Consider the following 25,329-nt stretch of genomic DNA (forward strand, 5'->3'; position numbering starts at 1 on the left):
CTCAATGCTGCCTCTTACTTGGTGTGTAATGTTGGACAAGTTATTTTGCCTTTCTGGTATGTCAGTCCTACTTGGTTTGGGTGCTGTCCCTGAGCTTTTGTGTTCAAGAACTCTACCACTTGAGCCACAGCTCCACTTCCAGCTTCTTGGTATTGAATTGGAAATAAGAGTCTCATGGACTTTCCTGCCTAGGCTCGCTTTGAACTTTGATCTTCAGATCTCAGCTTCTTGAGTAGCAAGGATTACAGCTGCCCAGCTTACTTCACATTCTTAAGCATGAGCCTCTTTAATGACTGCAAGAACAATGCATAGGGTTGTTGTAAAACACTTGGTGCAAATTAAGAAACTTGTCCCAGGAAAGGGAATAAATACCCATCAGCACTATTCAGAGAAATCCACATTCCCAGTAGTAGCAGTTCTGCTAACCTAGGGACTTCCTCAACACCAACAGCTGTCCCTCTATCCACCAAGACCCTCCCAAGGTCAAAGGACAGAGGCACAAGCATATGGGTTTAGAGAAATGTTGTGTTTAATGGTAAAGCTTAGCACACTCCAGCACCTGGGATGGCATGGAGTCGAAGCAGCAGGAACATCTGGGTGACCCCCACGGAGCCTCACATGGCGAAGAGGATGAGGAAGGCGACCATCAAACAGAAGAGCCCCATGGCCTCGGACAGGGCAAAGCCCAGAATGGCATAGGAGAAGAGCTGTTGCTTGAGAGACGGATTCCTGCCAGGGACAGAGATTGATGATAGCACAGGGAGAGGAAAAGAGCAAGGGGAGGGGTTGGGAATATGGCCTCGTGGCAAGAGTGCTTGCCTTGCATACATGAAGCCCTGGGTTTGATTCCCAAGCACCACATATATAGAAAATGGCCAGAAGTGGCGCTGTGGCTCAAGTGGCAGAGTGCTAGCCTTGAGCAAAAAGAAGCCAGGGACAGTGCTCAGGCCCTGAGTCCAAGGCCCAGGACTGGCAAAAAAAAAAGAAAAGGGCAAGGGGAGGGGTGGGAGACACTGGGTGAGGGTGGAGTGCTGGTATAACCAGGAGAGGACTGAGCCTGCCCATACACTGGATATTTGGATGGGCAAGCAGAGTAGCAACTTGGCAAGCTAAGGGAGCTATGTTGGACACCTATTTAAATTCTTATTTAGAGGTCATTGGAGCAAACAGGAGGTAGAGAAGCTCCAGAGAGGAGCTCCCGCTGAAGGTTTGCCCAAACGTGGTTAACTTACAGTGGAAGATGCTCTAGGATGCCCCAACCTTACCTGGCATAGCCAATGATCAAGCTGCCAAACACTGTTCCAATGCCAGCCCCTGATCCAGCCACACCAACTGTAGCAGCCCCAGCACCAATAAACTTGGCTGCTGTGTCAATGTCGCGGGAGACGATACTGGTTTGGAACTCCCGTGTGGCCACCTGGAGTGGGGAGCCCAGGCAGGATGGCTAGACAAGGGAAGGTAAGCCAGAACAGAGATAATGAGGTAGCAGGAAAGGTAGCTGACTCCAACCCTCCCACTACCCTCTGAGCTCTGAAAGTCTTGGAAAATTGCCTGATAAGTACAGAATACTCTTGCATGCAGGGAGGATGTCAGTCCTGGGGTCTATTTGCAGACAGGACCAAGGGAAGTAGGAGTGAGGCAAAGGCACCTTTCCAAAATTTCTCACCCACAATGATTGCCTTTGGAGATTTAGATTTACATCACTGATCTTCTATTCTCCTCCTAATAAGGCCTTAAGGCAATTCAGTTTAGAGATTTGCAGTCTGGGAAGCCACCTAAGGGCCCTACTTCCTTACCTGTTTAGATGGAACCTCTGGCTTACTCAGGAGGGAGGCAGACACAGGCCTGATTAGACCTCTGGTACAACAGCGCATCTGCAAAGTTAGAAAGACATATCCCTCCAAGTTAAGCAAGGGAAAAAAAGAAAAAGACCACCAAAAATCTAACTGATGAGCTTCTTGTGGAAAAAAAAAAAAACTACAGCACTGAAAAACAAAAGAGCAATATATTTCAATGTATGTTTGCTTCTACCCGACGGGCAGACCTGCATCAGAGACAGCTGTATTGAGAGCCTGGTGTAGTCACCAGTGATGGCAACCCATTACCATCCAAAGCACTGGGGAGTGGTAGTGCATATTCTTGGGTTCAATCACCAACAAAACAAAAACATGTATCCAAATTCACTTCCATGGGGCCAACCTTCATCAGTTTCCCAGAATGGAACAAAACCCACACTCATCGCAGATGGGGGTACAAGAAAGGTTTATACCCAAATCACCACAGTAATGAAGGAAGGGGAAGATAATATACAGCTCTGGAGAGATCTCAGTAATATGCCTTCTTTCTTTCTCAAGTCTATGTAGCCCAGGCTGTCCTGGAACTCCAGATCTCCCTGCCTTAGCTTCCTAAGTGCTAAGATTACAGACCTGTGCCACCTGCCTCACAAGTAACCTGGCTTTCCTTGAAATATTCTTTAGTGCAGTGGTTCTCAAAGTCCACTGAACTGTGGAATCACTGGGAAGTTGGTTGTTTTTTTTTTTTTTTAAAGGCCTAGGGTTCCACCCAGGGTCTAAGACTGGATATTTGGAGATTTAACAGCTCTGCAGATGATTCTAATATGCAGCCAAGATTGAGACTATTTTCATGGCCTGACAAGGGGTAAAGGTCATTTCTAGCCTCTCTGAGGACATTTCAAAGCCAAGAGAAGTTGGATTACAGGTCCAATTAAACAGCGGTTACTTGCATCACATAATCTCCTCAAAGAGCCAACATCATGACACCAAACTCCACTCATTCCATTCATTCCATACAGATGCCTCCCACACCATACATGGCACCACAGGATACCCCAACCTTAGCTTACCAGAACTGGAGAAATAAGCAGTGCCCCGGTGGTCTGCATTTTTTCAGTCTGCTGAGACCAAAAACAGAGAGAAACGAATAAATCCTTTGACAGCATGGCTACTTGGTTATGGTGACGACCTTCGGTCGTCCCCAGCACCGTCCCCATCCCCCCACATCGTCCCTGGACCCTCTTTTCCTTGCATCGCGCCGTAGGCAGAGGAGGGCATTAGAGGTCAGAGGAACAGAGCGGACTCAAGGGTCAACCACCTTCTGCGTTGCGGGTGTGCAGCGTGGAAAAACCACCGAAATCGGAAGTAATAGAAAGAGGCTCGGGCCCCAAGGGAGAGACGTTGCGAAAGGAGGCAGTCTCCCGGGAAGAAGTGGCAGAAACCGGGCAGATGCCGTGCAGGATCCTGCCCAGATTACACATCTGCCCTCTACTAGCCCCGGGAGTGGCCGTTTATCGCTCATTACCGTTGGTAATTAACATTAATTGGTGAGGCGAAAGACTCCCTTCGTTTCTTCCATCTTGAGGGCAAATGCTCCTCCTCCTACGCTCACCTCACCACCCTGCCACCCGCAGGTTCCCGGCCCCAAATCACCTGCACACCCTCTCCCCTGCAGCCCCTGCCCAGCACACGGCACTCGCCCGGCTCAAGGTGACTGACTCACTCCGCAGCTTTAGCCCTTGCTCTCAGCGCTCCGCTCCCCCACCCACGTGTCCCGGGGCCCCTCTACTCTGATTGGTTGCAACCTTCCCGCGTCCCCATTGGTTTGCGTCATCAGCTCGCCCCTTCCTATTGGATTTCTGCAGCTTCTTCCTCTCTCCTCCCACAGCAACTTCGTGGCAATTCCCGCCTCCCTGCGGAAAAAGGCGGGGTTTTCCTCAGAGATCTGAGTCACGATTGGCCGATCCGTGAAATACTCGACCATAGAGTCGGTGGGGACGGGACTCGGAGGTTCCATAACCTCCCGCACAAAATGGCGACCAAGGTGCAAGCTGAAGAGAAGGCGTGAGAGTGATGACCGGACATCTGACGCAAGCAGGCACATGACCTTAGCCCCACGTATTCATTCGGGCGCGCGCGGCCTCGGGGCACGGTGCATGTTGGGGTTTGTAGTCAGGTCTGAGACAGCCCACCCTCCCATCCCCACCCGGGCAACTGAGATACCGCGAGATGTTGCTTCTTGGGGTTGGGAGCGCCGACGTCTAGGCTGCAGTTCCCACCCTAGTAATTTGTGGGAACCTTCCGCCATGGAAAATTCTGGCCGGTTGCTAAGCTCCCAAAGCGATGGTCCCGCGTTTGTGGGCTTTTGTGAGTGCTCAACAGTCACGAACTAGTAACTATTATTTTTAGAAATTATATGTGTAATTAGGAGTATATTTATAGTTCGAAATTAAGTATAAAACCATACCCTGACAGAAAGGTGAGTTGTGTGTGTGTGTGTAAAGAATTTGCGTGTAGTAGTTTGTGCACTAATCTCAGCACTGGGGGGAGGCTGAAGCCGAAGGTGGTGAGTTCCAGACCAGAGTGACTACATGGTGAGATCCTGTCAAGAAAAGGAGAGAGAAATGAGCCTAAAGGATAAGAGTAAGCAGTTCACTTAAGGGAGAAATGTGAAGTTTAGGCATGCTCAATTTTACTAATCAAAGAAATACAACCGGGGCTGGGAGTATGGCCTAGTGGTAAGAGCGCTTGCCTCGTATACATGAAGCCTTGGGTTTGATTCCTCAGCACCGCATATATAGAAAAGGCCAAAAGAGGCGCTGTGGCTCAAGTGGTAGAGTGCGAGCCTTGAGCAAAAAGAAGCCGGGGACAGTGCTTAGGCCCTGAATCCAACCCCCAGGACTGGCAAAAAAAAGAAATACAACCGTAAAATGCACTATTATTTTTCTTTATTGTCAGAGTGATGTACAGAGCTTTTACTCTTATTAAAAGCACAAAGTTATTTTATTGTAAGCTAGGAGCTCTCCCATACTGCTAGTGTGAGTTAGGAAACTTTCCTTGAGAGCAATTTGGCAATACTTATTTTTATTTGAGAGCCTCTGAATGGACCATCCTCTTTGACCCACAATTCTTGAGTAATTGAGAACTTTTGCCACTGCATCCTCTTGACCCAGTAATTACTTCCAAAAATACTTCATGAAGAAATAATCAGAAACGCAAAGATTCAGCCAGGCCTGTAAATCCTGACTACTTGGGAAACTGAGACCTGGAGGAGAGGTTCAAAGCCAGTCTGGGGGAAAGTCTTCTAGTCTCTGTCTCCAAAATAATCAGCAAAGGGCAGGGATGTGGCTCAGTGGCAAAGTGCTTGTCAAGCAAGTGCAATGCTCTGGGTTTGATCCTAGTATAAAAAAGAAAATGGCTGGGAATATGGCCTAGTGGTAAAGTGCTCTCCTCATATACATGAAACCCTGGGTTCGATTCCTCAGCACCACATATATAGAAAAAGCCAGAAGTGGCACTGTGGCTCAAGTGGTAGAGTGCTATCCTTGAGCAAAAAGAAGCCAAGGACAGTGCTCAGGCCCTGAGTTCAAGCCCCAAGACTGGCAAAAACAAAACAAACAAACAAAACCAAGAATCAACAAAGAGCCAAGCTGGAGATGTAGTTCAAGTAGTAGAGCATCAACCATGAGCAAGGAAGCCAAGCAAACACTGAGCTCTTGCATTCATAGTCCTGGCACACATAAACAAAAATTCTGCTAAAAGGATGTACATTGCAAAGCTGGGTGATGGTGGCTAATCCTAGCTACTCAGGAAGCTGAGATTTGAGGATCATGGTTCAAAGTCAGCCAGGGCATGAAGTCTTGAGACTTTTTTGGGGGAAGAGGACAGTCCTGGGGCTTGGAATCAGGACCTGAGCACTGTCCCTGGCTTCTTTTTGCTCAAGGCTAGCATTCTACCACTTGAGCCACAGCACCACTTCCAGCTTTTTCTATATATGTGGTGCTGAGGAATCTAACCCAGGGCTTTATGCATGCTAGGCAAGCACTCCACTGCTAAGTCACATCCACAGCCTTGTGCGACTTTTATCTTCAATTAAGCACCAGAAAATAGGAAGTGGAGCTGTGGCTGAAAATGGTAGAGTACTAGCCTTAAGGAAAAAAGGTGGGAGATAATGCCCAAGCCCTGAATTCAAGCCCCATGACAAAAAAATATCAAGGATGTACATTGCAGACTTCACTGAAAATGAAAACAAGGAAATAAATGTTCCATACATGTTGAATAGTTAAAATTATATCTTCAGTTATAAAATAAGTTATAAAACAAACATGAAATAAAATGGATTTGTTTTTGGTTGGCACAAGGGCTTGAGCCTGGGACGAAGGCTCTTGCTTGGCCTTTTCTGCTCAAGGCTGGTACTCTACCCCTTGAGCTGGTACTCTACCTCCACTTCTGGCTATTTACTGATTTATTGGAATTACGTTTCTCACAGGGTCATCCAATCATGGACTGAAACTGTAAAGGAAACAGCCTTTTTTGTTTGTTTGTTTGCTTGCTTGTTTTTTGCCGGTCCTGGGGCTTGGACTCGGGGCCTGGGCACTGTCCCTGAGCTGCTTTTGCTCAAGGCTAGCACTCTACCACTTGAGCCACCGCCCCACTTCTGGCTTTTTTTTGTTTATATAGTACTGAGGAATCAAACCCAGGGTTTCATATATGCTAGGCAAGCACTTTACCACTAAGCCACATTCCCAGCCTAGAAACAGGCCTTTTCTCTTTACCAGTTGAGCTAACTGGTGAAGAGTAATCTGCTTTGCTAGTAATTGACAGATCAGACAGCCAGGACACAATAAAGATGACTTTATTTTTAATTAAAAATTTTTTTTGGCAATTGTGGGACTTGAACTCAGGGCCTGCTTGCTGTCTCTGAACTCTTTTGCTCAGGGCTTGCACTCTACCATTTTGAGCTCCACTTCCAGTTTTTGAGTGGCCGGAGATAAGTCTCTTTTCTGCCTTTCTGCCTTGGCTGGCTCCTAACTACAATTCTCAGATCCCAGTCTCCTAAGTGGGTACCATTACGGGCCTCAGCCACCATGGCCCAGCCAGAAGACACATTTCTTGAATTTATATAGAACTATGTAGCAAGAGCTGGGGATATGGCCTAGTGGCAAGAGTGCTTGCCTCTTATACATGAAGCTCTGGGTTCAATTCCTCAGCACCACATATACAGAAAATGGCCAGAAGTGGCGCTGTGGCTCAAGTGGCAGAGTGCTAGCCCTGAGCAAAAAAAGAAGCCAGTGACAGTGCTCAGGCCCTGAGTCCAAGCCCCAGGACTTCCCCCCCCATCCCCAAAAAAAGAACTATGTAGCAAATAACTAAATAATATACACTTTTCAAACACACATGAGAAATTTTAAAAAACCTGACCACTTACTAAGCCATAAACATGCTTTAATAAACATGAGTCAATACCACACAGGCCACATTCTCTGACCACAATATAATTAAATAAGAAATCAGATTATTAAAGACAATGCAGTTAGAGAAAAATTGTTGTCCATATCAAGAATTGGGAGGTTGGCTTCCTCCTAACCTCCGCTGTGTCGGTGGGTAGGATGAGGCCCGAGTTGGCAGCTCGTTAAATAAAACAACTGAACACCTGGGGGGGGGGGAAGGGAAAGGGGGGGAGGGAGGGGGGCATGAGGGACAAGGTAACAAACAGTACAAGAAATGTATCCAATGCCTAACGTATGAAACTGTAACCTCTCTGTACATCAGTTTGATAATAAAAATTTGAAAAAAAAAAAAAAGAAGAAGAAAAAAAAAGAATTGGGAGGTAGAGCAAAGTACTGGTGGCCCATGCCTATCCTAGGTACTCAGGACAATGAGATCTGGAGGGTCTTGTTTTGAGGCTAAACTGGGGCAGAAAAATCCATGAGACTCCATGTCTAAAATAAACCGCAAAAAGCAGGGCCAACTTGGTGCTGATGGCTCAGGCCTTTAATCCTGGCTACTTAGGAAGCTGAGATCTGAGGATCTGGGTTAGATCCTTTTTTTTTTTTTTTTTTTTTTTTTGCCAGTCCTGGGGCTTGAACTCAGTGCCTGAGCACTGTCCCTGGCTTCATTTTGCTCAAGGGTAGCACTCTACCACTTGAGCCACAGCGCTAATTCTGGCTTTTTCTATATATGTGGTGCTAAGGAATCAAACCTAGGGCTTCCTGTGTAGGAGGCAAGCATTCTTGCCTCTAGGCCATATTCCCAGCCCAGGACTTGGGTTAGAAGCCAGCCCAGGCAGCAAAGTCTGAGAGACTTTTATCTCCAATTAACTACTCAAATAGCTGGAAGTGGAGGTGTGGTTCAAGTTGTAGGGAGCTAGCCTTAAGCACAAAAAGCTCAGAGATAAAGTACAAGCCCTGAGTTCAAGCTCCAAGATCAGCAAAAAAAGCACACACACAAAAAGCTGGGCCAGAAGTGTGGCCAGCTATTCAAGCAAGTTGAGCAAGTGCAGAATCTTGAGTTCAAACTTTGGTATTGCTAAGTGGATACTCCTTAGGTCTCCAGTACATTCTGGTCCATGTAGTCCAATGTATGTGCTCAGCACATGGCACACACACACACACACATAAGACACATGAATATACACCCGCATCTCCTTACACATCCAACATACTTAGTAGCCTAAGATGACCCCATGGGCTCAACTCACCTTCAAGACAAACAATAGGGCTGGGAATATGGCCTAGTGGCAAGTGCTTGCCTCCTATACATGAAGCCCTGGGTTCGATTCCCCAGCACCACATATATAAGAAACGGCCAGAAGTGGCGCTGTGGCTCAAGTGACAGTGTTAGCCTTTTTTTTTTTTTTTTGGCCAGTCCTGGGCCTTGGACTCAGGGCCTGAGCACTGTCCCTGGCTTCCTCTTGCTCAAGGCTAGCACTCTGCCACTTGAGCCACAGCGCCACTTCTGGCCATTTTCTACATATGAGGTGCTGGGGAATCGAACCCAGGGCTTCATGTATACGAAGCAAGCACTCTTGCCACTAGGCCATATTCCCAGCCCCAGAGTGTTAGCCTTGAGCAAAAAGAAGCCAGGGACAGTGCTCAGGCCCTGAGTCCAAGGCCCAGGACTGGCCAAAAAAAAGAAAAACAAAAGAAAAACAATAATACAGCTGTGTACCTATGCTTCACACCAATAATCCTCCATACTTAGGACACTGAGATCTGAGGATCACGGTTCAAAGCCAGCCTGGGCAAGAGTCTGTTAGACTCTTATCTCCAATTAACTACCAGAAAACTGGAAGTGGCACTTGTGGCTCAAAGTGGCAGAGTGCTAGCCTTGAGCAAAAGAAAGCCAGGGCCAGTGCTCAGGACCTGAGTTCAAGGCCCAGGACTGGCAAAAAAACAAAAACAAAAACTCAGAGCTCAACCAGGTCCTGAGTTCAAGCCCTATAACTGACCAAAACAATAATCCAAAATGATGTCTAGCAAAAATTCCAAGGCAATATGACACAGCCATTCCCCAAATACAAAATGTCCCAGTAATGTCGAGTTTTCTAGTAAAGTTCAATCTTACCTCTGTTTCCCCAGTGTCACCAGTGGAATTATTGTCACATATAGCTGCCACCTACTGCCGGTCTGTGCTTACTGAGCTTCCTTCGTTGAAGCACATGGCCCAGATTGTGTGAAGGTCAGGACTGAGTCACATGCACCTGGTTTATCTATGCAGGAACAATGTCAAGACCTCTTCAATCTTTTTTTTTTTTTTTTTTTGCCAGTCCTGGTACTTGAACTTGGGACCTAGCAACTGTCCCTAAGTTTTGTTTTTATTATTTTTTTCCTCTTTCTTTCAAGGCTATCACTGTACTTTCCTGCCTAGGATTTTGTTTTTTGTTTTTGCCAGTCCTGGGGCTTGAACTCAGGGTCTGAGCACTGTCCCTGGCTTCTTTTTGCTCAAGGCTAGCACTCTACCACTTGAGCCACAGTACCACTTCTGGCCTTTTCCTATATATGTGGTGCTGAGGAATCAAACCCAGGGCTTCATGTATTCGAGACAAGCACTCTTTCCACTAGGCCATATTCCCAGCCCCCTAGGCTGGTTTTGAACTTCAATTCTCAGATCTCATCCTCCAGAGTAGCTAGGATAACAGGTGTGAGCCACGGGTGCCTGGCCCTTCTAGCATTCTGTCATTGCAGTTCACTTAGTCCACAATGACTTTTCTTTTTTCTCCTCGTCCTCCCCCCTCCTCCCTTCCTTGTCCCCCCCTTCCTCCTACCTCCTCCATTCCTTCTACCCCCTTCCTCCTCCTCGCTTGAACTCTGGGCCTGGGCACTGTCCCTGAGCCCTACAGCTCAAGGCTGGCGCTCTACCACTTGAGCCACAGTGCCACTTCCAGTTTTCTGTTGGTTAACTGGAGTTAACCTGCCCGGGCTGGCTTTGAACCTCGATCCTCAGATCTCAGCCTCCTGAGTAGGATTACAGGCCTGAGCCACTGGCACCCAGCTCCTTTTTTTTTTTTCCTTTCCATCTTTTCTTTTTCTTTCTTTTCTTTTCTTTTTTTTTGCCGTTTCTGGGGCTTGAATACAGGGCCTGGGCATTGTCCTTGAGCTTAATGCTCAAGGCTAGCACTCTACCACTTGAGCCACAGCGCCCCTTCTGGATTTTTCTGCTTATGTGGTACTGAGGAATCGAACCCAGGGCTTCATGCATGCTAGACAAGCACTCTACCATTAAGTCACATTCCCAGCCCAATCTTGTCTTTTAGTTTTTGGTCAGTTGTGGGACTTGAACTCAGGGCCCATGTGCTGTTTTTGAGCTGTTTGCTCAAGGCTAAAACTCAACCACTTGAACTCCATTTCGAGTTTTTAGGTGTTGGAGGTAAGAGTTTCCCAACCTTTCTTGCCTGGGCTGGCATCAAACCTGGATCCTCAGATCTTAAGTTTCCTGAGTAGTTAGGAGTACAGGCATGAGCCACTTGGCTTTGTCTTTAATAATTTCCAGTAGGGTTAATATTCAGAGGGGGTTCTAGTTCCTCTTGAGATAAGGGTCTTGGCTTCAGGTATGGATGGATGGATGGGTGATGATTAATGGTGTGGGCATGCCAGATGGGAGGCTTTTTCCTTTAATCTGTATGTGGTATGTTGCTTCTCTTGATAGATTCTGTTTTAAACAGGAAAGTGGCAAGAGTGCTTGCCTCATATACATGAAGCCCTGGGTTTGATTCCTCAGCACCACATATGTACAAAAATGCCAGAGGTGGCGCTGTGGCTCAAGTGGTAGAGTGCTAACCTTGAGCAAAAAGAAGCCAGGGACAGTGCTCAGTCCAAGGCCCAGGACTGGCCAAAGAAAAAAAGGGGGGGGGGGAAGCAGTTATACTTTTGTCCAGCAGAGGGGGTGCAATGGAAGATAGAGGTTTTTTTTGTTTTTGTTTTTGTTTTTTGAAATACTGACATTTGAATTTAGGGTCTTGCATTTGCTTAGCCATGCTTCTATTTCTTTCTAAAAAATATATATTTGTGGTACACTAGATATTGTATATGTCTACCTGATCTAGGGAAGGGAAAGAAAAATGAGGGTGTAAGATATCACAAGAAATGTATTCACATTGGGCTGGGGAAATGGTCTAGTGGCAAGAGTGCTTGCCTCTAATACATGAAGCCCTGGGTTCGATTCCCCAGCACCACATATACAGAAAACTGCCAGAAGTGGCGCTGTGGCTCAAGTGGCAGAGTGCTAGCCTTGAGCAAAAAGAAGCCAGGGGGCTGGGGATATAGCCTAGTGGCAAGAGTGCCTGCCTCGGATACACGAGGCCCTAGGTTCGATTCCCCAGCACCACATATACAGAAAACGGCCAGAAGCGGCGCTGTGACTCAAGTGGCAGAGTGCTAGCCTTGAGCGGGAAGAAGCCAGGGACAGTGCTCAGGCCCTGAGTCCAAGGCCCAGGACTGGCAAAAAAAAAATAAAAATAAAAATAAAAAGAAGCCAGGAACAGTGCTCAGGCCCTGAGTCCAAGGCCCAGGACTGGCAAAAAAAAAAAAAAAAAAAAAGAGTGGATGTTCACCCACTCAAAAGCTCAGGATCAGATGACAATGGTGTAAGCTTGAACAAACCCTCTGCCCTATGGGAGGAAGAGGATGGCTCTCAAGAAATGTATTCACTGCCTTATTATGTATCCCCTTTGCACAACACCTTGTCAATAAAATTTTTAAAAAGGCAATATATATTATTGTCATTATGTAGTTGTACAAAGGGATTATTAGCATTTAACACATCAGTTTATAAGTACAATGCATCTTGATCAATATCACCATTTCTATTCCCTTTTTGCCTTGGTTATTTTCTAGGTAGGGATTTGCTTTGCGCCAGCAGGCCTGGATTGTGACCCTCCTACTTAATGTGTCTCAGTGCTGCTGGGGATAGAGGACAGGCATGCTCCACTATTGCCCAGCTCTTGTGCTTCCTGTGTATCTGGATAACAGGTATGCGCCACTGCACTGCTTCCCCCCGCTTTTTTTTCTGATAGTGGTGCTTGAACTTGATCTCATGCTCTTGCTCAGCTTGTTTATTCATGGCTGGCATACTACCACTTGAGCTGTGTTCCAGCCTAGTTTCCTGAGTAGCTATGATTATAAGCGTAAGTCACCAGAGTCTGGCTCCCTCATTCCCTTTGTGTGTGTGTGTGTGTGTGTGTGTGTGTGTGTGTGCATGCACATGTGCACACATGCACACCAGCCACTCTTGGGGCTTGAACTCAGGGCTTGGGTGTTGTCCCAGAGCTTTTGTGCTCAAAGATAGTGTTCTACCACTTGAGCCACAGCCCCACTTCCAGTTTTCTGTTGGATAATTGGATATAAGAGTCTCATAGACTTTCCAGCCCAGGCTGGCTTTGAACTGTAATCCTCAGATGTCAGCCCCTGGAGTCGCTAGGATTACAGGTGTTAGCCACTGGTGGCCTGGCAGTTTTTTTTTTGTCTTGATCAGATCTTGCCAGTTTAGTGAAGCTTGCCTGACTTTCCCATTTAAATTTTCCATCCTCTACTTGCCTATTCTCCCTACACTCCCTACTGTGCATTATTATTTCCTCCAAGAAAGGAAGATTGAGAGTTCAAGAACAGCCTGAGGGGGCTGGGGATATAGCCTAGTGGCAAGAGTGCCTGCCTCGGATACACGAGGCCCTAGGTTCGATTCCCCAGCACCACATATACAGAAAACGGCCAGAAGCGGCGCTGTGGCTCAAGTGGCAGAGTGCTAGCCTTGAGCGGGAAGAAGCCAGGGACAGTGCTCAGGCCCTGAGTCCAAGGCCCAGGACTGGCAAAAAAAAAAAAAAAAAAAAAAAGAACAGCCTGAGCTACATATAGCAAGACTCTGTCTCAAAAGGAAGCAAAACAAAACTACCTCTTCCCCTCAAGCCATACTGTGATTCTATTCGCAAGTACTATGATTCTATTCACAAGTACTATTATTAGCTCTCTTTTTTTTTTTTTTTTTTTTTTTTTTTAGTATTTTTCCTCTTAATACTTGCACAACTGAAGCTCCTTGAGGGAAGCAATCTGCAATGAGCTTAAAAAGTTCCTGGCCCAGGGTAGATGTTCATGCAATACTTGTTGAATCAAATACTTGTTGAATCCAGCTAAAACTAAGACTTTCCAGGTGTGTGTGTGTGTGTGTGTGTGTGTGTATTTACGTGTGCTTATCTGTATGTGCCTGTAGTGGGGTTGAACTCAGGGCATTGCTCTGAGTTTTTGGCTTTTTTTCTCAAGGCTGGTGCTCTATCACTTGAACCACAGCTCCCCTTCATATTTTTTGTGCATTGGAAATTAGATTCTCATGGGCTTTGCTGCCTGCACTGGCTTTGACCCTCAATCCTAAATTCTCAGCTTTCTCAGCCACCAGCTTCTGGCCAGCTTTCCAGCTTTCAAATCAATGCTTTAACTTGATTCTTGGGTATGAGAGAGGTTTGTTGTGTGTATGCTCATCATTTTTCCTCACCTCCCCCAATGAGTCCTGAATGGTACTAAGAGGCTTCAGCTTTGCCTTGCCTCTCACTGCCCCATCCCCTGCAACCCTGTGCCTCCTCTACAGTGCTGTCACCATGCCCAGGTTGGCTTTCCTCCCCAGAGCTGTCTGGCAAACTCATATAGATCCTTCCAGGCTCAGCCTGACTGTCTCCTGCCCAGTGGGGCTTCACTATACCTCACACATTTGCTTTTCCTGGAGCTCTTGTAAGGACTTGGAGAACATACCTATTCCAGCAGCACTAAATTGAACTGAAATAGTGTTCTATGTGTCCTACTCTTGTTACAGTGGTAATTTTCTGATATTTACCTTCTGTTCCCAGAGCACCTAGGGAGTGGCTGGTATAGGCAAATGTTCAAAAAATAAGTAGTGGGGCAGATCTCATTTCCTCCCTCGCACTTTTCGGGAGCAAACTCTAGAGGGCAGTCTCACACTGCACTTAACCTCACTAGCTTCTGCCCAGTTGCTTTTTATTCCCTCCCTACCATAGCAGCTTGGAGGGATAGGTGGATGGATAGATGAACTCAGATGGATGTGTAGATGGGACAGTGGATGGGTGGATGGTTGGGTAGGTGAACAGATGGATGGAGTGCAAGTGGGCTGTGGGATTGACAAGCTTCGGCACCTAAGCAAGCTTCCTTCGCATCCCTTAGGCCCTAAGGACTATAATTGAAAATTGAAGTTATTGTTGGCCAGGCACTGGTGGCTCATGCCTGTAAACCTAGCTACTCAAAATGCTAAGATCTGAAGATCACAGTTTGAAGCCAGCCCAAGCAGGAAAATCTGTGAGATTCTTGTCTCCGATTAACTCCCTTCAAAAAAAACCCAAAAAACAAAAAACGTAAGTGGTGCTGTGGTTCAAAGTGGTAGAGTGCGAGCCTTAAGCAAAAGAGCTCAAGGACAGTGCCCAGACCCCAAGTTCAAGCACCACAACTGACAAAAAAGTTAGTTTTCAAAACTAAAAAAATGAAAATTGCAACACAAAGTACTGACCAATCAACTGCAACTCAGTTTGTCTGTAGTTTGTGTAAACTGCAGTTCGTGTGGGCTATGAGTGCAATTTGCATTTTTTTTTTGTCAGTCCTGGGGCTTGAACTGAGCACTGTCCCTGGCTTCTTTTTGCTCAAGGCTAGTACTCCGCCAACTTGAGCCACAGCGCCACTTCTGGCTTTTTCTATATATGTGGTGCTGAGGAATCAAACCTAGGGCTTTATGTATACAAGGCAAGCACTCTTGCCATTAGGCCATATTACCAGCCCCAGTTTGCTATTTTTGACATGATGATATGCTCCAGTGTCCACCGTCCACCGGCTTTGCCAATACAAAGGCCTGGGAGGGAGCAGAATGGTTTCAGGTTGAGCTTCAGGCTTCCCAGCAGGGGGCGCAAGAGTGGCTCAGACTCAATGTGAGGCTAATCTGTTCCCCTCCTCCCACTGAGGGTCAGGAGCTAAGCCCATACAAATAATGTTTAGCCATCTTCCTTGATCTCAAGGTAGTGGGTGGGAGGAGGTGTGGTAATGGAGGTAATTCACTGGGGTCCTACACTGGTAAGAAATTGAATAGGAAGAGTCCTTTGGAACTCCTGGCCAGTAGGCTCTGAACTTGAAAAAAAATTAAAGAGAGGGCTGGGAATATGGCCTAGTGGTAAAGTGCTCACCTCATATACATATATAGAAAAAGCCCGAAGTGGAGCTGTGGCTCAGGTGGTAGAGTGCTAGCCTTGAGCAAAAAGAAGCCAGGGACAGTGCTCAGGCCCTGAGTTCAAGCCCCAGGACTGGCAAAACAAACCAAAAAAAAATTAAAGAGAAAGGAGAACAGCAAGAAACATTAGTCAGCTGGGCGTTGCAGTTCATATCTATAATCCTAGCCACCTAGAGGCTGAAATCTGAGGATTGTGGTTCGAAACCAGCTTGGGCAAGAAAGTCCACGAGATTCTGATCTCCATACCAAAAAGCCAGAAGTGGAGCTGTGGTTAAATAGTAGAGTGTTAACCTAGAGCCAAAAGCTCAGGGACATTACCTAGGCCCCGAGTTCAAGTCCCAGGACCAGCATCAAAATAAGTAATAAGTAAATGAATAAAATTGTCCCATGTTGGGAGCTGATGGCTCAGGCCTATAATCCTAGCTACTCAGGAGGCTGGACTGCTGGACTTATCTAGCAGGACTGATGTTTCAAACCAGCCTGAGCAGAAAAGTCTTTGATATTCTATCTTCTACCAGTCATGAGCAAGAGAGCTGAGACTGAGAAGCCCTAAGTTCAAGCTCCAGCATTGGCAAAATATATATATATGAAATCCTGGGGCTGGGAATATGGCCTAGTGGCAAGAGTGCCTCATATACATGAAGCCCTGGGTTCGATTCCCCAGCACCACTTATATAGAAAACGGCTAGAGTGGTGCTGTGGCTCAAGTGGCAGAGTGCTAGCCTTGAGCAAAAAGAAGCCAGGGACAGTGCTCAGGCCCTGAGTCCAAGGCCCAGGACTGGCAAAAAAAAAAAATCCTGTTGAGGATGCATAGCCCAAGTTGGCTACAAATGGTGTGGTGCCTGAGTATGTTGTCAAAGTTTCTCCACATTCTCTTCCGGAGGGGCTTTCATCTAAGGGATGGGTGGGGAGTGTTCCTGGAGGAGCAGTCTGGATACAATGCTCTGGTGTCAGGCCTAGTTGCTGTGTGCATTCAGAACAATTGAGCAAGGCTAGGAGACAGAGAGCCTCTGCAGTTCAAGATCCCCACAGCTGTTTCCTGGACCTGAATGAATTTAAAGGTGCCTCCTAAACCCTGACCCCAGTCTTCCTATTGCTAAACATATTTCTCTAGCTGAAACCTGAATAAATTTTCAGAAAATGCAGGAACATGCTTGTAATCCCAGAAGTACATGCCTGCAATACAGAAGTGCATGCCTGTAAACTGTAGCTTGCTCTTAGGACACTAAGACAGGAGGACTGCAAGTTCAAGACTGGCAGGAGATATATAGCAAGCAATCCCTCATTAAATAAAAGGAAAAAAAAGCTGGGTGCTGGTGGCTCACACCTGTAATCCTAGTTGTTCAGGAGGCTGAGATCTGAGGATGTTGGTTCAAAGCCTGACCAGGCAGGAAAGTCCATGAAATTTTTTTTTTCCTGGTTATGGGGCTTGAACTCTGGGTCTGGGCACTGTCCCTGAGCTCTTCAGCTCAAGACTAGTGCTCTACCACTTGAGCCATAGTGCTACTTCCAGTTTCCTGGTGGTTAATCAGAGATAAGAGTCTCACACTTTCCTGCTCAGGCTGGCTTTGAACCAGAATCCTCAGATGTCAGCCTCCTAGTAGCTAGTATTATAGGCATGAGCCACTGGTGCCCAGCTTCCATGAGATTCTTATTTCCAATTAACCACCAAAAAGTCAAAAGTGGAACTGTAGCTAAAGTGGTAGAGTACTAACCATGAGCTAAAGCTCAGGGACAGTGCCCAGGCCCTGAGTTTAAGCCCCAGGACAGGCACGCGCACACACACACACACACACACACACACACAGGGAGCTGGGAGTGGAGGTGAGGCTTAAGAGGCAGAGCATAAGCCTCAAGAAAACTAAGAGACAGTACCTAGGCCAGACTAGGCCCTGAGTTCAAGCCTCAGTATAAAACAAAAACTCCCCTGGGTGAGGCAGTTGGTGTCTGTAGGTGGAAATGCCCTGGCCAAAGCTGAACCGAAACACCAGGCTACTAGGAAAGAGCTACTGAGCCCCATTAGAGGGGACAGCAAGGGGAAGAGTGTGTTTTTATCTCCAGGAACTTTCAGGGAATTTCCTGGAGTATACTCTGAAGTATACTGCACAGAGGACAGAGGACAGAGTGGCTGGGTACCAGTTGTTAGCTTTAGGCTCCACAACCATCCTTTCCATCCCTCCACACCTGGGTTTGCCATTTCCCTAATGGGACAGCACTAAGCCACCCCTGGTCCAGCCTGGCCTGTAAAGCTGTGTGGGGCCTTCACCTTCCCTGAACCTTGGCTTCTCATCTGGAACAGCACTTATACTTAAAAGAGTAGGCTTTCAGTAGATACTGGGTTTAAGTAGCCAGTGATGGGCCAGAGATTTGCACTAAGGGGAAGTCTGTCCTTGGTGAGAGGAAAAAGGCAGGTTGTCCATAAAGAAGAAAAAAACAAAACAAAACACATGTGAAGGCATGGTTCAGTGGTGTCATGTCAGCCCGGCAAGTATGAGGCTCTTGAGTTCAAACCTCCAGTGCCACTGAAATATTTACACCCCCCCCCCCAAAAAAAACCCCACCACTATCAGGTAGTGCCTTGTTTAGCAATGGGGGAGAGCAATAGCATCCATCTTTGGAACAATGTGTACCTACTAGTCATGGTGTCAAATTGTTCCCCCACCCCCGGTCTGTTTTATTGTTTTTTGCTGGTCCTGGGGCTTGAGCTCAGGACCTGTGTCAAAGCTTCTTTGTGCCCAAGGATAGTGCTCTATCACTTGAGCCACAGTCAGTTCTATCATTTTCCGAGTAGTTTATTAGAGGTAAGAATCTTCAGATCTCAGCCTTTTGAGTTGCTAGAATTATAGGCATGAGCCATTAGTGCCTGGCTCCTGGCCTGGTCTGTTTTGAGATGATATTCAACAAATGTGTCCCTGGGCAACAGGCTGACAGTGGGAAGCAAGAGTTAGGTAGCACTGGGTGACAAGCAGGACCTCAGCAGGGAATTGACTGTTTCATTATGAAAGGTGTGTGTGTGTGTGTGTGTGTGTGTGTGTGCGCACGCGCGTGTGTGTGTGGACAGTGTTGGCTGAAGACTAGGCAAGGTCACTGGATTTAGAATAAGGCACCTGTCTTCACTAGGCCTCTAGGTGCTGAGGAGCCAGGGAAGAAGGCTTCCAGGTGGGGTAAGGGGTGAGGGGGAGCCCTCAGGTGTGATTTCAGGGAGATTAGAGGCTGATTTAAAAGGGAGGACAAGGCAAGCACCAGGATGCATCCAGGATGAGAAAGCCTAGGGGAGCGGGAAGAGCTCCTCTTTTAGGGGCAGAGAACATTCCAGGGAGCAGATGTTGTGGATGGGTAAGGCCCTGACAAAGGATGTGAAATACTGACCTAGTGAAAAGTGCCTGCCTGGTGTTTGCCTAGGCCAAACCCCAGGTAACAGCTTCCAGAAAGCCATCCAGGCTGGAGGCTAATATGTCCTCCACATTCTCACCTGCTCTCCACAACCTACAACTCGGCTCCTTAACCGGGCACAGAGCCTCGGTGGGGGACTTCAGGAGGGTGTGACTGTTGGAAACCAAGGCTAGCATTGCATGAACATGTGCACATATACATGTATACACGTGTATGCACGCACACAGTCTTTTCTTTCTAGTTTTTTAAATAGAGGAAATAAGCTTATCTGCATATTAACAGTAAATTCTTAAATCAAAGTTGCTTTTTTGTGTGTGTATGGTGTTACTAGGGCTTGAATTTAGGGCCTGGGCATTGTCTTTAGCTTTTCCTGCTCAAGGCTGGTATTCTACCACTTGAGCCACACCTCTACTTCTTTTTTGGTGGTAATTGGAGATAGGTCTCTAAGATTTGTTTGCCCAGGTTGGCTTAGAGACATGAGCCTCAGATCTCAGCCTCCTGAGCAGCTGAGATTACAGGTATAGAGCTACTGGCACCCGGCTGCACGTAAGACCATTCTATTATATGTGTATACATGTATAAATACATATGTATATATGTATTTATGTATAAATCTATGTATATACAGACACATACACATATATGTTATAAATGTTCAAGATCAGCTCCAGTACCAGCACAAAACAGACAAAAACACACACACATTTCCAAAGTTCATCTATGGTGTGACAAACCAGCAATTTTTTATTGCCAAAAGATATTGCATTGTTTGGATATGCCATATTTTATCTACTAATCATCTGATGGACATTTGAGATTTTACTTTTGGAAACTTATTTCTTCCATGTTTCAACTTAGGTCATCTGCAAAAGTAAGAGTTAATAGTAACTTCATTTTTATTAAATAACATATATATTATATTCCACAGGGAATATACTAGCAATTATAAATTCACTACATGAATGTAAAGACATCTGAGTACTTATGAGATCAGCTAAAGAGGGCACTAGGTCAGTTTAATTTCCCCCAGCTTATAGCCTATTACTAACTCAGGGCAAATAGGCGAGCATCTCTTTTGAGTTTCACCTCTATGCAGAGTCCATTCTGCTTGATCTCTCTTAGCCCTGACCTGTCATCTGATCCATACTTGCTGCTGCTCAGTGCCACCCTCTTCCACGGGAGAAAAACCACTCAAACCAGAGAATGTTATTTAAACATTTCACCCCAATTTTTAGCATGACCAGGGAAAAGGGTAAAGCTGTGGGGGTTCCTTGGGACATGGGTTACCAATTATCTTGCCGACTCTGCTTTTTCTGATTTTAGACTATTTTTCACACTTAAATGTGCCAGCATGTGAATGCCACATCCCATTGCTTAGCAAGTATGTGTGCTAAAGCTATGCAAAAAATGGTTTAATAACAGAACAAGAGAAATTGAATTAGGAAGGAAAACCTGTTGCCTTAACTAGAATTAAAAAAATTCAACTTAGATAAAAAAATACTATCTACCTCATCTCTTCTATTTTTTTCTAGTTTTCACAGCTGTGAAATATGTGGGTGCACAGGGAAGGGGGTAAGAGCAGGCTAGGTTAGGTAGTAGAATATGAAACTATTGTTTTACCACTTCTCATAGGTGCCTGCAGCAGATTTCCCCCTTCTGAGTTTTGGTAAGAGCACCTGACGGTAATGAACAGTGGGTAAAGATGCTTTGTTTTATGCCTGGCAAAAAGGATCATTAACACCTCAACTGTTTTTCCCCAAGCTTGAGGAAGGGCTCCTGCTGCTGTTGATAATCATGGTAATAACCTACAGGAGTGCAGGGGCAAAGGGGAGGGACTTCACCAGAAAATGGTATTGGCTGACTTGGATTATGTGCATCACTCCTCCTCTCCACCCATGTGCTTAATTACGAGCTGACTAGTACAAAACAAATGACTCTGCAGCTCTTCACTACAAGGAACTATATGGAACAGAAAATCCTGCAGGAAGTATATTGGAAAAACTTTATTTCTAGCTCCCCATTACAATTCTACTATAAAGTTAGGGCTTATGTCACTTCTTTTTTTTTTTTGCCAGTCCTGGGCCTTGGACTCAGGGCCTGAGCACTGTCCCTGGCTTCCTTTTGCTCAAGGCTAGCACTCTGCCACTTGAGCCACAGCGCCACTTCTGGCCGTTTTCTGTATATGTGGTGCTGGGGAATCGAACCCAGGGCCTCACGTATACGAGGCAAACTCTCTTGCACTAGGCCATATCCCCAGCCCCAGCTTATGTCACTTCTATATGTGTGCCAATACTGGGACTTGAACTAAGGGCTTCACTCTCTCATTCGATTTTCTGCTCATAGCTGGTGCTCTACCACTTGAGCCATAGCCCTACTTTGGCTTTTTGCTGGTTAATTGGAGATAAAGAGTCTCGTGGTCTTTTCTTCCCAGGCTGGCTGGAACCACAATCCCCAAATCTCAGCCTCCTGAGAAGTTAGGATTACAGGCATGAGCCATGTGTCCAGTTCACATCAGATGCGTAAAGTTTATGAGTATGGGACCTCTTATTGAAATGATAGAGGAGTGGTAGAATTTCATCTTAATTTTATCAAGGAAAAATCAAAGCAAGGAGCTGTGAGAACAACAATGGTTCATGTAGGGCATAACTATAACATCAGGAAAATAGTAGGAGTGCTGTTATAGCTGCCTTAATTTTATCCTTGACATCATGTGTCACGTAATTCATAAGTTTTGTTAAAAGTCTCTATAGTGACCAACTGTTGACTCCTCAGGGGTCATTTCTATTTGTTTTTCCTTTGAAAGGAAAGAAAATGGAGTTGCTTATAGCTTAATCAGGCAAACCTGGATAGAGGGCTTTGAACGTAATTCACAAAGCATAAGAAAATCAGTCCACTGCTTAAAAAAAAAAATGCATGTAAAGTTGAGCAAAAGTAGGTAGGCCTCTAAATTCCCCAAACTGGTGCTGTCTCACCAACCTGTTCACCTCAATGTAACTGACCACCACCAATAGTATCTCATGACCTTTTATGTCCAGGTTAGCTTGAACTTAGATACTCCATGTCCATTCCCAAGCAGCTAGGATTATAGTTGAGCCACTGCACCCAGTGCCAAGACATTCTTAGTAATGGAGACAAGGGAGGAGATATCACTAGTATAATCTGCAAGACCATAAGACTAAGATTTATTTTACATTATCTAAATCCCTGAACAAGTTTTGCTATTAAAGAGATTAACAATAGTTGTTTCATTATTCTGATATCACTCAGTCAAACTTAACTGTTCAGAAAGTTGCAAACCCCAGTTTCTAACTCCCTAAACTAGCCATTAAGACAATAAAAGTTATGTGCATAGGAAAGTGCTGAAGATGCTGGTCAGAGGTATCCAGACAGAAGGGCCTTTTTCTTTTTGGTGTTCTGAGATAGAGTCTCCCTGTAGACCGCAGGCTGGTCTGGAATTCTTTTTTTTTTTTTTTTTGCCAGTCCTGGGCCTTGGACTCAGGGCCTGAGCACTGTCCCTGGCTTCTTTTTTTTGCTCAAGGCTAGCACTCTACCGCTTGAGCCACAGCGCCACTTCTGGCCATTTTCTATATATGTGGTGCTGGGGAATCAAACCCATGGCTTTATGTATGCGAGGCGAGCACTCTTGCCACTGGGCCATATTCCTAGCCCCTGGTCTGGAATTCTTTATCCTCCTGCTTCAGCTTCTAAAATGCTGGGACTTAAGGCTTTCTGTGCTTGAAGCATTTTCCTGGCCTTGGATCAGGAATATGCTTCTTTTGAGGGTTTGAGAGATAAAGATCGGAAATCTTTGGTATTGAAATTGGACATCTGAATTCTCTGCTGATTTTGGCTAATTTAATGCAGTCAACTGGAGAAAGAGGCCTGAGAAGAAATCCTCAACCTCTGCTCTGAATCTATCCCCAGGATTAGGACTGAGATCTGAGTACAAATACACTCAAGGCCTGACTTGCATGGCAGTGGGGCAACTTGGAAGACAAATCCCTTAGAGTAAACTCAGGCCTGTTGTGAATAGTAGGTCAATCAGTTCTATCCTGGGGCTCTTGTGCTGAAGTCCAAAGGGAAGAATGGGCACTATAGGTAAGAACCTGATGAGCTAGAGTTATGTGACTTAGGGAGTCACCCACAAGAACTTAATACCATTCTGCAGATAATGCACAAGTCTACTTTTACCGGAAACCCCCAATGATTTCAGGTTAGGCAGGATCTTGACTAATATAGCTCATAGAAGAAGCTATACATTCTACGCTATAAAATCTATGTATAGCATACATCCAGCAGGCTGGAGGGGGATACCTAGAGAGAGTGGCAGTACACATGGTCTTCAAAGATTTGCCTCTCTTTTGCTGAGAAGACCTTAGAGCAAATTGGACAATTCAAAGAATGGGATTGAGTTTGCTTCTGTTCCAAGCTCTGATCACAGATTTCATCAGCAAAGTCTGATTTGCAGGTGAGGCATTTCTTGGAGAGCTGGGAGAAAGAACAAAGAGGTCAAGGCAAATGTGAACTCCGTGTGACAGACATCCATGTTCTTTCCCATTATATACTTACTGCCCAGCATAATGATTAGCACCATAAATGCTAAAGAAATTAATGGATTAACAGATTCACATCTGGAGGTACTCCTTGATGAAAGCATCAGGACTCCAGGACTGAAAGCGCCTACTAGTGCCGAAGCAGTCAATATAGCTCCTGCCTAGAAAGGGCACTGGATACACCATGACTGGCTAACTGCCTAGTTCATGTCTCCTCCCTAGTCATGTTCCCAACCTTAACTTATAAGTGCAGACCTTGAGCAGAATGACAGATGAACAGTTTTTCCTCAAAGGGCTGCCAAGCCTTGGGCCAAGAACAAACTGATCCAGCTGACCTTTGGAATTATCAAAATCAGACACCTCCCTATGCTTCTCCCATAATATAGAGCAGAAAAGGAAATTTTCTCAAGAATTTGATATGGACAATCCTGTGAATGAAATACTTACCACACTGGATGCAGAACTTTCTTGGACACCTGAGGAGAACAAGATAGATTTCATTCAATAAAAAAAAAATACCCCTTGATTTACAGCTGTATTCTAGTAGATATTTTCTGTAACTTTCATTATTTCTTTTCCTTCTTGCTTCCTTTTTTTTTTTTCCCCCTCTGGTCATGGGGCTTGAACTCTGGGCCTGGATGCTGTCCCTGACCTCCTTTTGCTTAAGGTTAGCACTCTACCATTTGAACCACAGTGCCACTTCCAGCTTTTTCTGTGATTAATTGGAGATAAGAGTCTCAGGACTTTCCTACCTAAGCTGGTTTTGAACCGCAATCCTGAGAAGCTAGAATTAGACATGAGCCACTGATGCCTGGCTCAACTGCTTTCTTTCTCTCTCAAGCATACCACTTCTAATACAGCATGTAGGTCAATTACAAACAGAAAGGGAAAACATAATGATGTGTGTGTGCGTATTATGCCCATATAAACCTCTTCTCAGAGGAAAATGAGATTTTAATATAGTAACAAGCAAGGAAATAATCTAAGAATAGATAAGAAGACCATTCATGTAGTTCTTTTTAACTTAGATGTGCTATATACATAGACACAATATATTTTATTTAAATTTTGAATTTATCATTTTCTTTTTGCACTTATTAATTCTCCTAGCTATCTGAAATTTTTTCTACATTGGCTGCTTTCCTCCCTCTGTTTGCTAATATGACCATCTATTGAGCAATGAACTGTCTCCAAGACAGCTCTATCTCCTCAGGCAGGTCCTCATCAAAGCTGTAAGATGGCCTCCTGTCTCATTTAGTCAGAATATCAATTTCAGTCTTAACCAAAGGAATAATCATCCGAACAATGCAACAACCACTGGAACTTTGTTATCTAGAGACTCTGGGTACCAAGCAAGAAATCCAGTGCCCTAACCAAACCTTTAACCTATCTGGATTGCTGGGTTCAAATGGTAAACACACTATATTTAATCCTCTAAAGATTCCTGAGTGGAATCTTCTGTTACATCACTGGCTATGTTCCCTAGAAGAGCAGCATACGCTTGTCACGTGGGAAGACAAATGAGTAGATACTGGGTTTCTGAGCATGTGGAGCAGTGGGTGGGTCGAACAGTGAGCTGGAGGGGCCCTGTCCACAGCAGTACCATCACTGTGCCAGCCCATGAAACGTCCACTTCCACTTGTACCATCATCAACATGGGAGATACAACTGGCCTACCAGTTCTCCATTCCTCAACCAGAAAGTCAGTTAAAAAGCCTTTCCCTTTTTTTTTTTTGGCCAGTCCTGGGGCCTGGACTCAGGGCCTGAGCACTGTCCCTGGCTTCTTTTTGCTCAAGGCTGGCACTCTGCCACTTGAGCCACAGCGCCACTTCTGGCCGTTTTCTGTATATGTGGTGCTGGGGAATCGAACCCAGGGCCTCATG

The 25,329-nt window shown here is 45.6% G+C and overlaps 2 protein-coding genes and 1 long non-coding RNA gene across 9 annotated transcripts in view; all 3 read right to left on the minus strand.

Annotated features, from left to right (window-relative positions):
• Positions 1-507: 507 nt before the first annotated feature.
• Positions 508-3,601, minus strand: Atp5mc1 (ATP synthase membrane subunit c locus 1). 6 transcript variants are annotated; one of them, XM_048366298.1, is made up of 5 exons: positions 3,519-3,601; positions 2,864-2,913; positions 1,797-1,874; positions 1,266-1,444; positions 508-729 (listed from the first exon to the last, which is right to left on the minus strand). In XM_048366298.1, the coding sequence occupies exons 2-5, from the start codon at positions 2,900-2,902 to the stop codon at positions 615-617; spliced, it is 411 nt and encodes a 136-aa protein (XP_048222255.1). In that variant the 5' UTR covers positions 2,903-2,913; positions 3,519-3,601; the 3' UTR covers positions 508-614. The 6 variants fall into 6 exon arrangements, with proteins under 6 accessions (XP_048222255.1, XP_048222257.1, XP_048222253.1 ...); XM_048366300.1 differs by having other exon boundaries at positions 1,266-1,417; positions 2,864-2,911; positions 3,447-3,570; XM_048366296.1 differs by having other exon boundaries at positions 2,864-2,911; positions 3,447-3,568.
• Positions 3,602-19,602: 16,001 nt separating this feature from the next.
• LOC125365309 lies at positions 19,603-21,209 on the minus strand. The gene is made up of 2 exons (XR_007213687.1): positions 21,167-21,209; positions 19,603-20,950 (listed from the first exon to the last, which is right to left on the minus strand). It is a non-coding gene; the product is annotated as an uncharacterized LOC125365309 (long non-coding RNA).
• A 1,356-nt stretch (positions 21,210-22,565) lies between these two features.
• Calcoco2 (calcium binding and coiled-coil domain 2) overlaps positions 22,566-25,329 on the minus strand; it is a 31,211-nt gene continuing 28,447 nt past the window's right edge. For both annotated transcript variants that reach the window (XM_048365309.1, XM_048365308.1), the window contains 2 exons: positions 23,894-23,922; positions 22,566-23,381 (listed from right to left, as the gene is read on the minus strand). In XM_048365309.1, the coding sequence (XP_048221266.1) occupies positions 23,208-23,381; positions 23,894-23,922 (203 nt within the window). In that variant the 3' untranslated portion in view covers positions 22,566-23,207. The remainder of the gene's footprint in view (positions 23,382-23,893; positions 23,923-25,329) is intronic.

The sequence above is a fragment of the Perognathus longimembris genome, chromosome 17, assembly GCF_023159225.1.
Source record: "Perognathus longimembris pacificus isolate PPM17 chromosome 17, ASM2315922v1, whole genome shotgun sequence".
Classification (NCBI taxonomy): Eukaryota; Metazoa; Chordata; class Mammalia; order Rodentia; family Heteromyidae; genus Perognathus; species Perognathus longimembris.